Source organism: Anarrhichthys ocellatus, unplaced genomic scaffold (genome assembly GCF_004355925.1).
Source record: "Anarrhichthys ocellatus isolate YVR2014 unplaced genomic scaffold, GSC_Weel_1.0 scaffold4, whole genome shotgun sequence".
In the NCBI taxonomy this organism is placed as follows: domain Eukaryota; kingdom Metazoa; phylum Chordata; class Actinopteri; order Perciformes; family Anarhichadidae; genus Anarrhichthys; species Anarrhichthys ocellatus.
The window spans coordinates 13,721,172-13,736,533 of record NW_022280034.1 but is presented as its reverse complement, the minus strand read 5'-3'; the positions used below and the strand labels follow the sequence as shown (position 1 = coordinate 13,736,533).

Genomic DNA, 15,362 nt, shown 5'->3' with positions numbered 1-15,362 from the left:
GCACACTTTGGACCCCTTAGCACCAATTGAGCATCGTTTAAACGCCACGGCCTACCTGAGTATTGTTGCTGAGCATGTCCATCCCTTTATGACCACAGTGGACCCATCTTCTGATGGCTACTTCCAGCAGGATAATGCAGCATGTCACAAAGCTCAAATCATCTCAAACTGCTTTCTTGAACATGACAATGACTTCACTGTACTCCAATGGCCTCCACAGCCACATCTCAATCTAACAGAGCACCTTTGGGATGTGGTGGAACAGGAGATTCGAATCATGGATGTGCAGCCGACACATATGCAGCAACTGTGTGATGCCATGACGTCAATATGGAGCAAAATCTGTGAGGAATGTTTCCAACACCTTGTTGAATCTATGCTACGAAGAATTAAGGCCGTTCTGAAGGCAAAAGGGGGTCCAACCCGGTACTATCAAGGTGTACCTAATAAAGTGGCCGGTGAGTGTTTATGCTGATGTTGGCATTTGGCGCAGAGCCCCTGTTGTAGCTCTGTGGTTAACCTAAAAAAAGTGAAATATTTCCTTAAAAGTTTACTGATAATTTCATGTATTTGGAATCGGATGAGCCCTAGAGCGGGTTGAGCATGCTGACCCTGATTCGTTAGTTTTCACAGGACAAACGGCTCTTCTAAGAGAACTAACTTGTGACAAACGTGACGAAGAACTGCAGCTCCAGGAAACTGCTTCCTTCAATAGCTTCAGGGTGAGTACCAATAACAACACACGGGTACACAGCACGTATCCCCACACATTTAATGTTTTGTCTTAACAAAACAGCACATGAATAGACCGAATCTAAAACAAAAGGTTCACAGAGTTAAATCACAGAGTTAAATAATGAATTTACAGTACGGGCCTCCAGCTCACTGGGCTACAGATGCGTGACTGGGACCGGCCTGTGTTGCAAGAAGTTAATGAGACTTGTTGGCATGTCCAGCTGGTCGATACACTGGATCTTGTCGATCTTTTTGAGGTATCTTCGGACGGAGAGTCGGCACTGTGAAGTCAAGGCCTTTGGATTTCCTGGAGACGACAGGAGAAGAGTTAGGAGAGAGCGTGGTGAACACAAAAAAAGAAACAGGATGCTCTTAAAAACAACACCTCTTTCCTGCAGGAGCAGCTCCACGGCCTCGTTCTGCTTCGTGGACTTCTCGATGATCAGCGTAGGGAGGTAGACGTTTGCGCCGAAGTCGATCAGCAGCTGGATGTACTCCACGCCGCAGCCGTGCCTGAGGCACATCTCCAGCACCGTCTTGGGCTGCTTGATAGAACTCAGCAGCTTTGCGTCTGTGCAGTTGTAATCCGGGTCCGCCCCGTAGAGGAGCAGCAGCTCGAAGCACTCCATGTGTCCGTAAACGGCGGCCAGGTACAGCGGCCCGCTGGACACCCTGGCGCTGGACGTCCAGAGCAAGACCTTGGAGCGGGAGTTCACCTCCGCGCCGCGCTTCAGCAGCTGCTTCAGTATCTCTACATCGCCCTCCCGGGCGGCGGTGAGCACCGGGGAGCAGTTGTTGGACGCGTTCCCGTTGGGGTTGGCGCCGGCGCCGAGGAGCGCTAAGACACAGTCCAGGTATTTCCCGCGGACGGCCGCGAAGAGAGGGGTCTGAGCCTTGACGTCCACGCAGTCTACCAGGGCGCCGTGGCCCAGCAGGACCTGCAGACAGCTGAAGTGGCCCTTGGACACAGCGGCGTGCAGAGGCGTGCCCGCCACGCCCCAGCCGCCTCTGCAGTTGATGACCTTCTTGTAGACTTCTTGGCAGAGCATCTCATCGAGGAGTCTGTCATCGTTTTGTAACACCGCTTGTCTGAGCTGGGAAATCTCACAGCAGCTTTCTTCTTCTGCAGAGGTCCTTAGTCGGAGCATAGAACCTGCTGGGAAGGAGAGAGAAAGTTAACTACACGCCAACAATATATATTTGACTAAAGGCTTGATGTAAGAATACGAGCAGCGACTTATTGAAGCTACAGCCTGAGTTGCTGCACAGAAATCCATTCAGACCTAGACTGAGGTTCAAGGTGTTTGAACCGTTTTGTGAACTTTAACACGCAAGTGTCCATTTATAAACTTATTTGTTGTCATTGAACAACTTGTAGGCACTGCTCCTATAAGCATCAGTGAGAGCGCGTGAAGCCACACTGCACGCGCTGCATCAGCTCAACAGAAGCCCACTACTCCAAACTCCCTTCAGCATGTCACACAAATTAATGTTTCACGGCTTGTCGACTGAAAAATACAACCTGTTGGTCACAACGTATTCTCGTATGTGAATAATTACGGTTTACTGGAAAATTCGGCATAAACACAATCAATAAAAAATGTCATAATCAACGTTAAGTATTTCTAAAATGCATGTCTCCTAACACGGTGTCGTGATGGGGTAATAACACGTATAGAACCGAGACTTGTTGTGACGTTATTGAATGAATGCCGAACTACCGACGGGCGGATAATGCTCCGTGTGTAACTACAGGAGCTACAGTGTTTACTTAACGTTACTCTCCGTTCACAGTAACGTTAACCTCTCTGTATGCTAATACGCGCTCCTCGACAGGAAGAACTTCGCTATTATTATTCAGCTACAACAACCACCGAGATGTCCAGTTCGATATTAAACTACACGTTTCGCGTTACACATCTCGCCTTCCTCCTGTGTTTATTGTAATGAGCTGTGGTGACACAGAGAAGCTGTTCTGCTGTTTAGGTTTAATATTAGCCTACCTAAGACGTGTCGCCATCAGCTGCCCTCTTCATCTTCCTGTTTGTGCTTCTTCTTCTTCTTCGGCGTTTCTGTGTTGTGCATCATGTTCAGTTTAACGTCGCATTGCTGCCCTCTGGTGGTTCACTGCTGTAATAACACGGAGGAGCGCGTGGCGCCTCCGGAAACATTGTAGATTTTAAATCTGTCATAATATCTGTCATATTGAATGCATTAAAAAAATCGAAATAATAAACTCTCAATTAAAACATTATTTGGCTAAATTCATAAAGCCCTCAAGTGTTCAGTCATCATACTTGATTTCATATAAAAGTTTTATTGGAGTTTTATTTATATTCATACTAATTTAAATGTTTTATAATGTTTTTATTTTTTTATACCAAATTTACAATATCAATTACACTTTTAATTCATGCAATATTTTACTTTAAATGGGCAGTTATGAAAAGTGTCATGGAATAAAAATGTATTATAAACTTTTGACTGACTTTTAAAAAAACGGTATTTTGAAATACAATGTTATGCAATTAAATAAGAATAAACTCTAATGAAACTGAAGATGCAAATGATGAAGCAACATATCATTTGAATATACCCTCAGATTGTTGGCTGATTTAAATATTTTACTCAATTTATTCCTATGTTTTTTGTTGTAAATGTTAAAGCAGGGTTAATAAGTAAGAGGACATATTATATGCAGACACATTATGAAATGTAATGAAGGAAATTGAATGTATTCTTGAAGTCAGACGAGAGGGGAAAGTCTCCTCACAAAGAGAAATACAATCGTATCCATGGCAATGGACTGACAATACTCGGCTATGGTTGCCTCATCACTGACTTCCACTTTATCTGCTCCCTCTCCAGGCAACCTAGATGGCATCCTTTCTTTTGAAGCGAGGTCTATTTATTTTGCACGTGCGTCACAGAGCCTTTGTTTGGTTAGTGATGAGCTCGCCGAGTTGGCTCTTGGACAACAACAAGGCCGTGGGGGCAATGCAGGAGAGAGAAGTTCCAACATTTGAAACTACTTCCTTTGGCCACCCAGGAAAATATCCCAAATATTCCTAAAATAAATTAAAAAAGTAACAATTTGTACCCAAACAACACTAGAATGCTGGTTTCTGTAAGGATCCTTAGCTGCATCCCGCCTGAGTGAGTCTGACTGTTTCCATTGAGCTCCAGGGGTTTTACAACATGGTAATGAGCAGCGTCGGCCTCCTCTGTCCACTCTGCTTCTATGGCCGTTGCTGAGAGACAAAGCAGAAGTCAGCCAGGCGCTCACAGAGAGTGGAGAAGAGGCCTTTAAAGCAGCCCCAACATAACTCATGGTCGGTTTGCCTGGGGGGGGGGGGACGACTAGTCAGTGGAGGGAGATGAGAGCATGGAAGAAGGGGTGAGAGGAGAACTTTCGACTGGTACGGATGATGAGAGTCTTGTGGGAAAGCAGACCTGAAGAAGCTGCATGTTTTAACGTAATGACTGCAGTGCATTGATTCCTGCAATGCTCCTGTGGTGATCAGGCCGAGGCTCTTTTTCTTTTCTTCAGGAGGTTGTGATTGTGATGTGCTCTACAAGATGACAGGTACACTTGTGCCACAGAGGCAGGCACTGTGGACTCTTTGTGTGGGTTTGATCGCCGCAGCTGCAGGTGAGAAGCTTCTTTTTTGTCTAAGACAAAAAAATACAAATGTGACGTTTGGTTTTGGGTAAAAATATAAAAGTATTCAGTATTCCCAAAAACAACAGCTAAAAACACATTCATTTAGCCGTTTCAGTCGCACAAAATTCAGCATTTCAATGAAAGTCTGCTTCCACGTTGATGCATCACTAATGTATAAGTCATTGCATAATAATTACTTTCACTTTTGATACGTTAAGTTCATTTTTCTGATAAAACATCTGCACTTTGATGCCGCAGGCTCCATTAAATGAACTAAAACTTTACTTAAGTATTGTGTTACATGGGGTGTCATAAACATTTTTGTTTCAACAGAAAAGCATGGTGTCTGTCATAGTATCGTATTTACTGGTATGTTAAGCTCAAACTTCTTAATTAGAGCAACACACGTCACAATAGTTAACGGGCAAAAATCACATCTCAAAATTAAGTATTACAAGTGAAACGTGACACAGTCTGTATGATGAAGGAAAATGTGAAACACCTGTGACTCTAATGAGCTCTTGCTCTTCTCATCATGCGGTTTATGATATATGATGTTTATGAGGTTTAATATGACTCATATTACAAATTGACATCCTGAACACGGAAGGTTGTGGAAATGAACAAGTGGAGATCTTGACATTTTATGAATCCATATTTTAAGCTGATTCATTAACCATTGACTCCTCCAGGGGACGTTCCTTGTCCGAAAGGTGGTCGGATCCACCTGGCCGGCCTGCGATGCTATTGGCTCTCTGAGAGGACATCTTCATGGCCTGAGGCGCAGGATTCATGCAGAGAGACTCTGGGAGGAGATCTGGCATCTGCTGGCAGTCTGGAGCTGCAAAACTTCATCCATTCCTCATTTCCAGTGTGAGTGCCACACACAAGCGTCTCCTTCCGTGTGTCTATATTTGCTTATATCTACTGATATACCCTTGTGTTGGCTTAGGAAAACCACCGCGTGGATATGGCTGAAGAGATCGGGGGGAGAAGGGTCTGACCCAGGGTCGGAGCCAGTAAGTCCTGAATGGTGGGCCGGAGGTGCCGAGAGTCAGGGGGTGTGTGCTCAGATGGCCCTGGGGACTCCGGGACGGTGGACGGAGGCTCAGTGTGTTGGACGCCACCGCTTCCTCTGTGAAAAAGAAGTAACTGGTGAGACTTTCACTTCACTGGAGAACACCAGAGACACACATCTTTTATTTAATCCTCATGTATGGCTAATATTATTAGAAATGTGTCTTGAAAAGTACCACGAGGTGATTTTGGTTGATCCCTCTTCATGCAGAGTCTTTACCTTCTGTGGACAGTTACCTGACTGGATTGGCGCTCATGAGCGGCATCTATGCTCAGACCCAGATACTCCCCTCTCCCAACGTCCCAGACATCGGACAGCTCACAGTGGAGGTCAGTGAACACTGGTGAAACCCTGGTTCCAGACCTAAGGGGTCACAAGATGAACCTAAAGGGTTGATTAACAGAAAAGGAAAGAAGGAAAACATCAGCAACACAGAATTATGTGAGGAAAATGTAACTTCTTCTTTTCTCCTTTGACACCCGCAGATGCAGCTGTTCCCAGGGATGTGGTTCAGTCACGCAGGTCAGTTGGTGTCAGTGGAGCTGGTGGTCCAGCCCAGCCCAGTGTCCTCTCTTGCCCGTGTCCAGATCCTCCGACCCTACTGCAACCCCAACCACCACCTGGTCCCTCCCGGTACAGTAGATGGGTCACTGTGGTGGCTTTTCTGGGAGCTCCTGATACCGCCGGTCATAATCTCCTTTTTTTTCCTCCTCAGGTTGCAGCTCTCTCCTCAATCCATTCAGCTGCTGCTCCGCCATACCTCTGTGTAACACCACGGGGGGCTGCAGCATGGGCCAGTACTGGTGCCACCTGCTGGAGGGCTGTGTGCCCACCGCCAGTCCCTGCAGCCCCTACGACTCTGCAGCAGGGGCCCGCGGCTTTGCTTTGCCGCCCAGATACCTTGCAATACCTCCCTTTTACCACCTGGTGGCAGACCTGCCAGTGAGAATAAACCCTAGCTCTGAACTCAACATTCTAAGCGTGAGTTGACCAAGATGGATGATGTTTGAATACAAAATATGTTTAAAAAAAAAACAATAGATTCTTTACTCGTTTTCCTGTTTTTTTTTTGTTTTTGTTCGGTAACAGCTGGTTCTTCCAGATAAAGCGATCACGGTGTACCCTGATGACATTGTGGCTATACAGCACACTCGCGACTCTGGTACACTCCTGCATTGCCTGAACAGTGACGCCTCTTTGGACTCCCCCTGGCGCCAGAGTTACGTGTCCCTTGGGAGGACAGAGTGGGGAGGCTGGTGGGAGGGGGGCCTCACTTCCCTGCCCCAAGGAGGCCGGTGGGTGGACGCGGTGGTGTGTGATCTGAGGATGCTGTACGTGGACAATCTTCACAGAGCTACTGAGCACGATGACAACTCCGGCTTCACAACCACGGCCCCAGATATTCGGGCCCTGACAACCGGTCCTACTCCGAGTGAGAGGTCTCAATTTGGGCCTAACGTCATCCACCCTGTGCCGGATGAAAATAACCAGATTCATGTCCAAATCAACGTCCCAACACTCATTGTTATCAAGGTCCTGTCTGGAGGGAAGGCCAGCAGCTCATGGTCAGCTCCAGTTCTCCAGACTGGGGTCCCCTTCCTTCCATCTTGCCCCAAAGAGGTGGCTCAGTCTTGGGCTGGCTGTCAGAGACAGTCCCGTGATGCCTGGTTCTCCTCTGCGACCCTGGTGTTGCCCTCAGTCGGGCTTCAGACCCTGAACATCAGTGTGATGGATGCAGTACGCTCTCAGAGTGTGAGTGTGAGGGTTTGTGGCTACGAGGCCGTGATGGGGCTTAGTGTTGAGCCAAGCGGCTGCTGGAGGATGCTCGTAGACACTCCACAGGTGAGAATGCAAAAAATGAATTAACAATAAACACATTCTGCTTATTTGAGCAAATAGTTCAAGTCAGCATGGAGTCAACATATCAGCAGCGTGGCTCTAGAGATGGCAACGAGGGCTGGTTGGTCCACCACATTGGTCCAGACTGAAATATCTCAACAACTATTGGACGGATTACCATTCAAATTATGTAAAGACTTTCATGGTCCTCAGGGGACGAACCCTCACGATTTTTGAAATCCCTGGACTGTTCACCTATTGACAAGTCAAATGTATCACTTATCATGTGAAATACAGCCACGTCTTCTAGATGCATTATTGGCAAAACATTTGGTACAAACAGTCATGGTTCCTATGACCTGCAACTAATTTTAGTATAACGAACACATTCTTTGTAAGACCAACACTTTTGGGCTTGTGGCTGATTTCAACACAATTGCAACTGTCAGCATGTTTGTAATGCAAAGCACTGAGCTGCTAGCGAGACTGAAGACTCTTCATTCACTCACTTTTCACAAAGGAATGTTGACGTGTCCAACTAAAAGTTTGCAAAAAGGCACTTTAGTTTTGATTATTTCCACTCTGACATTTGTATTTGATGTTTTTTTTTTTTTTACATTGTAGACATTTATAGCCAAAGTGGAGAGCGGTTCCTCAGTTACATTCACATGGGTGATTGACGACCTGGAGAAGTTTGCCCATGAAGGAGAATCTTACAGTGTGGTTTTCAAGAAACCTGCTGAGTATAAGCTCAGGGTAAGATAATGTAGTTGTCTCTGTTAACTTTGCTAAGTTTTTGATTTTTTTTTTTGTTTCAGTAGAAAATGAAATTGATGTTTTTTTTGATTAATTACATTTGATTACATTCTGAGCCTTTATCCAAAAAACAAGAACCTGTTCTCTTTCTGCTAGGTGACAGCTTCCAACCATGTGGGCTCCCAGAGCCAACAAATCATCCTGACTGCTGATGAATTGACCCCATTAGCTGAGCCAGAGTTCCTGTTAGTCAGGGAGGTCGTAGCTGTGGATGCTGCACACCTCTACACCCTCAGGGTCACAGTGGACATCTCTCTGCCAGTCACCTTCAGGTAAGGCATCGCAGAGGGAATCCTAGGGAAGGCATGCTTTACACCCTCGACCCTTGACTACAACTAGAAATGTACCTCCATGTGGTGTATGTCATGTAGGTGGGATTTTGGGGATGGCAGTAGCGAGGTGATCCACACCCACTGTGCTCCATGTCAGACCATGGAAGTGCTTATAGCGAGAGGAGAGAAGCAAGTATATGTCCAGGACTCTGTGAACTACACCTATCCCATCCCAGGTAAACACACACAAACTATTGTTACTATTATAACAAACTAATCTTTTTTTTTTGTATATCCATCTCCAAATGTGTTGTGTGTACAGCAACTTTTTCTAGTCTTTGTTTTCATGCAGACGACTACACACTTCACGTCCAAGTCTCCAACCGATATGACAACACTGATGCCTCATTGAAGATAAGCGTCCGCCCGCAATTACATCGCCTCCTCATTTCCTCTTCCCTTCCCGCGCCCCTCGTCAAACAGACTCTCCTTCTGGAAGCGTCCGCAGAGCCCTCCACCTACGCCGTTGTCTACACATGGGACTTTGCCGACGGCTCCGAAGCCGTCCGAGGCACCCACCGTAGGGTCAGCCACACTTTTGCATCTGCAGGAGTTTATAACGTCACAGTGTGTGCCAACAACACTCTTGCAGCCCTGACCTCCTGGCTCGTGGTGGAAGTTATGGAGGAAATCTCTGGATTAACGGTCAGCTGCAACGCACCCAGTGAACTAAGCTCTGCAGTAGATTTCCGAGCGACAGTAGCCACTGGTACGGGTCTCATGTGGAGTTTTGACTTTGGTGATGGGTCCCTGCAGGGAAACCGTACAGATGGTTCCATCTCCCACGTCTATAAATTGCCAGGGAACTATACAGTAGATGTAACTGTCTCCAATTATCTCAGCCAAGCTCATCAGTCTATCGGCGTAGAAGTCTATAGATTGGCTGTTGGTGGAGTTCTCCCTACAGACTGCATAATGAGTGGAAGAGACATACAGCTTACCGCTCGTGTGAATGGGAACGCATCCATTCTGACTTTCCATTGGCTGTTTGGAGATGGATCACCGCTGACTGTGGTGAGGGGACAGTCGACGGCCATGCACACATTTCAAAGCCAAGGGATTTCTGATATCAGCCTGACTGTGTTTAGTTCTGTTACATCTGCATCATTTAATACAAGTATCTGTGTTGAAGCGCCAATAGCCAACATGACAGTGCTGTCATCACAGGAAGTAGTGGCCGTAGGAGAAGAGGCATGCCTCAGGGTGTTAGTTTCCCCTGTACAGATGAGTGGTTACCAATTTAAATGGTTTAGCAGCCCATCTAGTCTCATGGCCGTGACAGAAAACGCTCAAACGTGTTTTATCTTTAAAGACGAAGGTGTCGAAGAGGTATCAGTAACGGCAAGTAACAAAGTCAGCAACCAAACAGCCGGAGCTTGTATCACCATTCAAAACCCCGTAAGGAAGCTGTCTGTGGCGCATGATGGTGAAAGTGGCACGCTGACAGTGAATACCTTGGTGTCATTCTGGGTTGCTAGTTGCACTGGCAGCAATGTGTCAGTGCTGTGGGACTTTGGAGATGGATCTCCGGTGGAACGGAGGCAAAACGTGTCACACGTCTTCACTTCGGCGGGTCAGTTCACAGTCAATGCCGCAGCATTTAATGCTGTTAGCCGTGATTCTGTGACCCTCAAAGTCAATGTTTTACTTCCTATTTCAGACATTTCCCTTCACACCAACCAGCCTTATGCTGTAGTGGGGGAAGAAACTATTATCTCAGCAATTAGCAGTGCTATCAGTAGCACCAACTACTACTGGACCGTTGACGGTATGATCTCAACCAAACAGGGGACTTATCAGTTTAGATTTGCTTTCCTGAAACCAGGGGTTTATCAAGTGAGGGTTATAGCACAGAACTTGGTGAGTAGAAAGGAAGCAGCTATTTTGATTGAGGTCTTTGAAAGAATTGAGGGTCTTCAGATCGAATGTCAGAGCCTGACAAACATGAAATACGTACCAACCCAAGAGGAACTGCTGTTTACTGCTTCAATCGCCAAGGGCTCCAATGTCACTTATCACTGGCTAGCTACACAGAGCGGAACAAACCGACAAATCTCTGGTGATGGAGAGCTTTTCCATACGTTAGCTGAAACTCCTGGTGGGATTTCAGTTCAGCTAAGAGCTTGTAACAAGTTGGGTGAGGCCACCAGCATTGTTTCTTTAGTAGCAGTACAGCTTGTAACAGGTGCACACATTACAACACAATCAAACATTGTGGCATTTGGGAAATTGGTGAACATCTCTGTGTCTGTGGTTACCGGGTCAGACCTACAGTACCTTTGGTACGTGAAATCTGATCTTTCACCCCTGCAGACCCAAGCGCCCTTTCTTCTCCACACTTTTGCAAGTGTTGGTCTTTGTCTTGTTAAAGTCTCAGTTCAGAATGTCCTCAGTCACAGCAATGTCACCAAAGAGTTTAGTGTGCAAGAGGAGGTTCAAGAGGTGGGCTTTGAGATTGAAGGAAAGACGGATCCCTTTTATATCACCACGAGTGCTGCCGTTCAACTCCATGGGCGTGTTCGGAAGGGTAGTGATCTGCACTGGAACTGGAAAGTTGGAGGTGCTGTGCTTTTTAATGCTCCCAATCAGACCTTTAGCTACACTTTTCCATACGCAGGCCTCTCTCAAGTATCTTTGAATGTCTCCAATGGGATAAATTGGCAGACGGTTTCACACAGTGTCGCAGTCGAGGATGCAATCAAAGGACTAATGCTGAAAATTTCCGGGTCTTCTTTCTGCACCGAGGAAGAAGTCACTTTTATTCCAACAATCTCCAAAGGAAGCAATGTGAACTTTGCTGTAACATTTAGCAACAAAGACTGGATTTATAGTCAGGGTGTTTTTGAAGGGCGGTTCACCACATCAAGCCTTCCAGCAGGGACACATCTCGTTACAGTGAAAGGTTGGAACCACATCAGTAGTGCAGAGGTGTCTTCCAGCATTCTGGTCTCTCAGCATATTCAAGGTTTGCGACTTGTGAACTGTTGTTCTGATCCTCTAGAGGCTCTGAAAGGAGAACAGTTCAAGGCAGAAGTTCAAAGTGGTTTTCCAGTCAACTACACCTGGATATTTCACTTGGTGGGATCTGAGCCCACCCGGCTCACGGGACAAGAAGTGATCTTTACTCCACCAGAGAGTGGTTCACTGTCTTTCAGCGTGCTCGCCACCAATGGAATCTGCTCCAAGACGGTAAATGATACCGCCACAGTGCAATGGCCTGTTAAGAAGGTCAAGCTTGTGTGTCATTCAGAAAGAATATTTGTTGGACATGCTGTCGTGTTTTCTGCAAAAGTGAAAGGAGGGAGCAACCCCAGATACCTCTGGTACTTTGGAGACTCCGCTGAAGCATTTGTGACAGACTTGAGCACAGTCAATCATACTTATTATATTCCTGGGAAATACAGTGTTATGGTCAAAGTTCTCAACGGGGTCAGCAATGTGTCCACACAACTACACATGGAGGTGGAGGAGCCCCGGTGTCCCAGCCCTCAAGCTTCTCTTGTCCAGAGCCGGTCTACTATATTCAGGTCTAGACGGAGCTTCTTTGAAGCAAGCGTGGACATCAACTGCTCTGCTTACAAAGCCACATACTTATGGGAGATATTCAAAGAGTCAGATTGCAATAGTTTAGAATTCTCTGGGAACAAAGTTGCTCTCAGAAGTCAGGTAGATGCAACTTCCCCTCTTCTCTTACTCCCGAAGCATACTCTCGGGATGGGACAGTATTGCCTCGTATTCACCGTTTCACTCCAGGGAACTCCTCTACTTGTCAGACGACAAACCAGCGTTACAGTGGTCCGCTCAGCGCTGGCAGCTGTCATCAAGGGAGGAACTCACAGACTGTGGCCCAGCCTCAGCGACCTCGTCCTAGACGGATCTGAGTCCCAAGACCCTGATGTAGAGCCAGGAGTGGAGGATACACTGCAGTACCACTGGACCTGCATGACGGTGGTAAAGGCCTCTTGATGTTAAAGTAACCTTAAAGTGATGAAGTGGTATCAATTGCTATTGTATGTCACTGTGATCTTCCTGATTGAAATCTACTGTTTGTAGGTGATGCTAACACCGGGGTGTTTGTATTTTCAGAACTTCACTGATTCTCATTTTGTAAAGCAGCTCATTGGGAGTAACAGCAGTAGAATGACTGTACCGAGCACACAGCTGCACCCAGGCACCAACTATGTTTTCACCCTCACTGTACACAAGGCAGGGAGGAGGCCTGCCTCTGTCAACCAGACTGTGAGTATTCCCCATAATCCCACTCTTTCACAAAAGCATACTTTATCACTTTAACAATGACTTTCAATGTTTTTTTCTTTTTCTTGTACCTGCCGTTCAGTTGAGAGAAAAGAGAGAAGTTATTTTAAATATCTCTTGCAAATGAATAGTTTTTAAGATTTGGGCAAATATGGAGGAACTTTTCGGCGAACAACTCGCTTATCACACATACTTCTGTTTTTTTTTTTTATCTTAAGGTGACTGTGTGTGAAGCTCCTGTGCTTCCTGTGATTGTGGAGTGTGTGTCCTGCTCTGTCCTGTCCTCCCATCACCACGTTAATTACAACAGCCCCATCATCCTCTCTGGACAATGTGGACAGTGTGATGACCAGGCTCAGGTAATGATTCTGATAAATACTTTCTGGTTACATGTGAAGTCATGTTTTTAAAGTAAAGGTCCCATATTGCAGAAAGTGACATTTCCACTTTTTTTTTTGATTAGAAAGGAGTTTTCAGACACTGTGCCTTTAAACGAGCCGTCAGAACTTCTATAATGTTCTGATGTCAAAACTATGCAGTAGTGGACACACACCGTGAATATGACAAATAAAAAAGCATTGGTGTTGCAACACATTGTGCTGCAGTCTCTTTTTAATTTGAGTGTTTATCGGCTGAAATAATTAATTTGTGATTGGACAGTTTAATCTATATTCAATCTCAGCAATGCTTAATTAGGTAAATATGTGAACAGTACAACGGTTTATTGTTTGCAGCCAAGAGAAATTACAAATATTCACAGAGAATAAGACATCCGGTATTATTATGATTCATTTGTGTGTCTTCTCTCAGTACAAATGGAGTGCTGAGGACCAGACTGGCGCGACCCTTGACCTTAACGAGGCGTCCACCTCTACAGGGAGACGTTCTCCTAACTTGGTGGTGCGTTCAGGTGTCCTGCAGGCAGGGCAGAGTTATACCTTCACTCTCAATGTATCCCAGCCTGGCAGAGAGCTGTGGGGCAGCGCCAGCCTGACGATACTACCTAACAATCCGCCGCACGGAGGCCTGTGTGATCTCAGTCCAGAGTCAGATATACGTCTGCTGGAGACAGTGGTCACCTACAGCTGCTCGGGTAACACTGTGGTCTAGAAGCGTTAACTAAATCCAACATGTATCAATATTTGTCACTTTCAATGGAGAACAAGCAGCTTGTTGATTTGACAAGTCGGACTGTGTTCCACTAAAATCGGCTCTTATTTGCAGGGTGGCGAGATGAAGAAAGCAGGGCCTCTCAGCTGATCTATACCTTCCAGGCAGCACCATGCCAGTCCACTGGCACGGTGTGCCCCCTGCTCACTCTGTACAGGTGAACAGGGGCCTCAACCTACAGCTGTTATTCAACTAGGAAGTGTGATCCTTACCTGGATATTAGAAACAGCATTAAGAAGCAAGGTTTGGATTTACTTCCTGTCAAACTGAAGCTGTTTATCTTTTGTGTCTTCATTTCTCTCCCCAGGGGTACCCGTTCAACATTTGGCAGCCTGGTTCCGATGGGAAGTCCTGGGCGAGAAAGAAACGCGTCAGTAATCTCCGTGACACTGCTGGTAGAGGACCACCTGGGGGCAAAGGTCATTGCTCTGAACAGGTAAGCTACCAGGGTTCGATGCAGCTGAAGCAAAATAGCACAAGCACAATTCTGTAATGTGCATCTCTTGCCACCGTACTATATTTTTTATTGAGGTTATTACACATTGTGCCAAATGTCTTTGTCATGTTTTCCATATTGCTCCTCTCTCCAGAAAGTTGACAGTTGAAACTCCCCCAAGGGACGAAGTTGCCACTCAGTGGCTGAGGAACAAGAGCCAGACAGAGCTGTGGGCTTTGGTCCAACATGGCAACCCTCAGGAGATCATCCCTTACTCCATTGCCCTCACCAGCCGGCTCAATCAGGTCGTGTGTCAGCATTATATCTCATTTACCAGTCCATGAAATTACACTTGAGACTGATTATGATTAGCTATAACTAAACAATACTGAAGATCAAGATCTCTGAAGGTTTGCATTTGTTCGGAATCTGGACTGATGAGTTTCACCCACCCACTTGTCCACAGATGGAGTCTGGACGGACTGCCACGGAGCTCATGGACAGAAGGGAGATCCGTGAAAATGTGACCCAAGCCCTGGCCTCCCTCCCCGTGTCCTCCCTGCTGAGTGTCGATCAGATCAGCTCAGCGTTGTCACAGTCTACTGTAAGTAATCGCCTACTTTGTTTCCTCACCGTTCTCAGCCCCAAATTTTAAACAATTGATCAGTAATGTCGGAAATGCTTCAGAGACGACTCAAAAAGATCTCAAACGTTTTGATTTTGAATCCATTGAGAACAGTGTCATATCGGTGCCCACTGTAAGTCATGCAAACACAGAAACACAGCGAGAGCAAAAAGACGTGAAATAAAGTTCACGCCAGATCTTAACCCTTATGCATCACGATGGACATTGTCTTTTTTATAATTTTTTTTCTTGTTGTTGTTATTAATGCATATGATCTAAATAATAACAGAAGTGTGAGTTTTTAAAATTTTATTTGAGGTTCCACCTCCTTTAATAAGTCTATAATATATTGTGTAGCCAAAATACAGACACTGTAAATGTCCCCATTGAAGCCCATTCAAATTCTACAA

General features: G+C 45.9%; 2 protein-coding genes across 3 annotated transcripts in view; one reads left to right on the top strand and one right to left on the bottom strand.

Moving 5' to 3' along the window:
* Positions 1 to 391: 391 nt before the first annotated feature.
* On the bottom strand, positions 392 to 2,802 carry LOC116381455 (ankyrin repeat and SOCS box protein 12-like). 2 transcript variants are annotated; one of them, XM_031843626.1, is made up of 3 exons: positions 2,739 to 2,802; positions 1,121 to 1,891; positions 392 to 1,042 (listed from the first exon to the last, which is right to left on the bottom strand). In XM_031843626.1, exons 2-3 carry the CDS (start codon positions 1,881 to 1,883, stop codon positions 891 to 893), a joined length of 915 nt encoding a protein of 304 aa, XP_031699486.1. In that variant the 5' UTR covers positions 1,884 to 1,891; positions 2,739 to 2,802; the 3' UTR covers positions 392 to 890. The 2 variants fall into 2 exon arrangements, with proteins under 2 accessions (XP_031699486.1, XP_031699487.1); XM_031843627.1 differs by having other exon boundaries at positions 1,121 to 1,888; positions 2,739 to 2,782.
* Positions 2,803 to 4,118: 1,316 nt separating this feature from the next.
* pkd1b (polycystic kidney disease 1b) overlaps positions 4,119 to 15,362 on the top strand; it is a 26,403-nt gene continuing 15,159 nt past the window's right edge. The window contains exons 1-18 of the mRNA XM_031843756.1: positions 4,119 to 4,387; positions 5,092 to 5,272; positions 5,352 to 5,554; positions 5,688 to 5,806; positions 5,963 to 6,110; positions 6,193 to 6,458; positions 6,567 to 7,319; positions 7,941 to 8,072; positions 8,229 to 8,404; positions 8,504 to 8,640; positions 8,757 to 12,415; positions 12,551 to 12,703; positions 12,940 to 13,080; positions 13,532 to 13,814; positions 13,946 to 14,048; positions 14,199 to 14,327; positions 14,482 to 14,632; positions 14,794 to 14,931. Of these exons, the coding sequence (XP_031699616.1) occupies positions 4,315 to 4,387; positions 5,092 to 5,272; positions 5,352 to 5,554; positions 5,688 to 5,806; positions 5,963 to 6,110; positions 6,193 to 6,458; positions 6,567 to 7,319; positions 7,941 to 8,072; positions 8,229 to 8,404; positions 8,504 to 8,640; positions 8,757 to 12,415; positions 12,551 to 12,703; positions 12,940 to 13,080; positions 13,532 to 13,814; positions 13,946 to 14,048; positions 14,199 to 14,327; positions 14,482 to 14,632; positions 14,794 to 14,931 (6,945 nt within the window). The 5' untranslated portion in view covers positions 4,119 to 4,314. The remainder of the gene's footprint in view (positions 4,388 to 5,091; positions 5,273 to 5,351; positions 5,555 to 5,687; positions 5,807 to 5,962; positions 6,111 to 6,192; positions 6,459 to 6,566; positions 7,320 to 7,940; positions 8,073 to 8,228; positions 8,405 to 8,503; positions 8,641 to 8,756; positions 12,416 to 12,550; positions 12,704 to 12,939; positions 13,081 to 13,531; positions 13,815 to 13,945; positions 14,049 to 14,198; positions 14,328 to 14,481; positions 14,633 to 14,793; positions 14,932 to 15,362) is intronic.

Coding starts and splice junctions, on each gene's coding strand:
- LOC116381455 (XM_031843626.1), bottom strand. CDS start 1,883: ATGCTCCGACTAAGGACCTCTGCAGAAGAAGAAAGCTGCTGTGAGATT. Junction 1,043..1,120: donor GCTGCTCCTGCAGGAAAGAG/GTGTTGTTTTTA, acceptor TGTCGTCTCCAG/GAAATCCAAAGGCCTTGACT.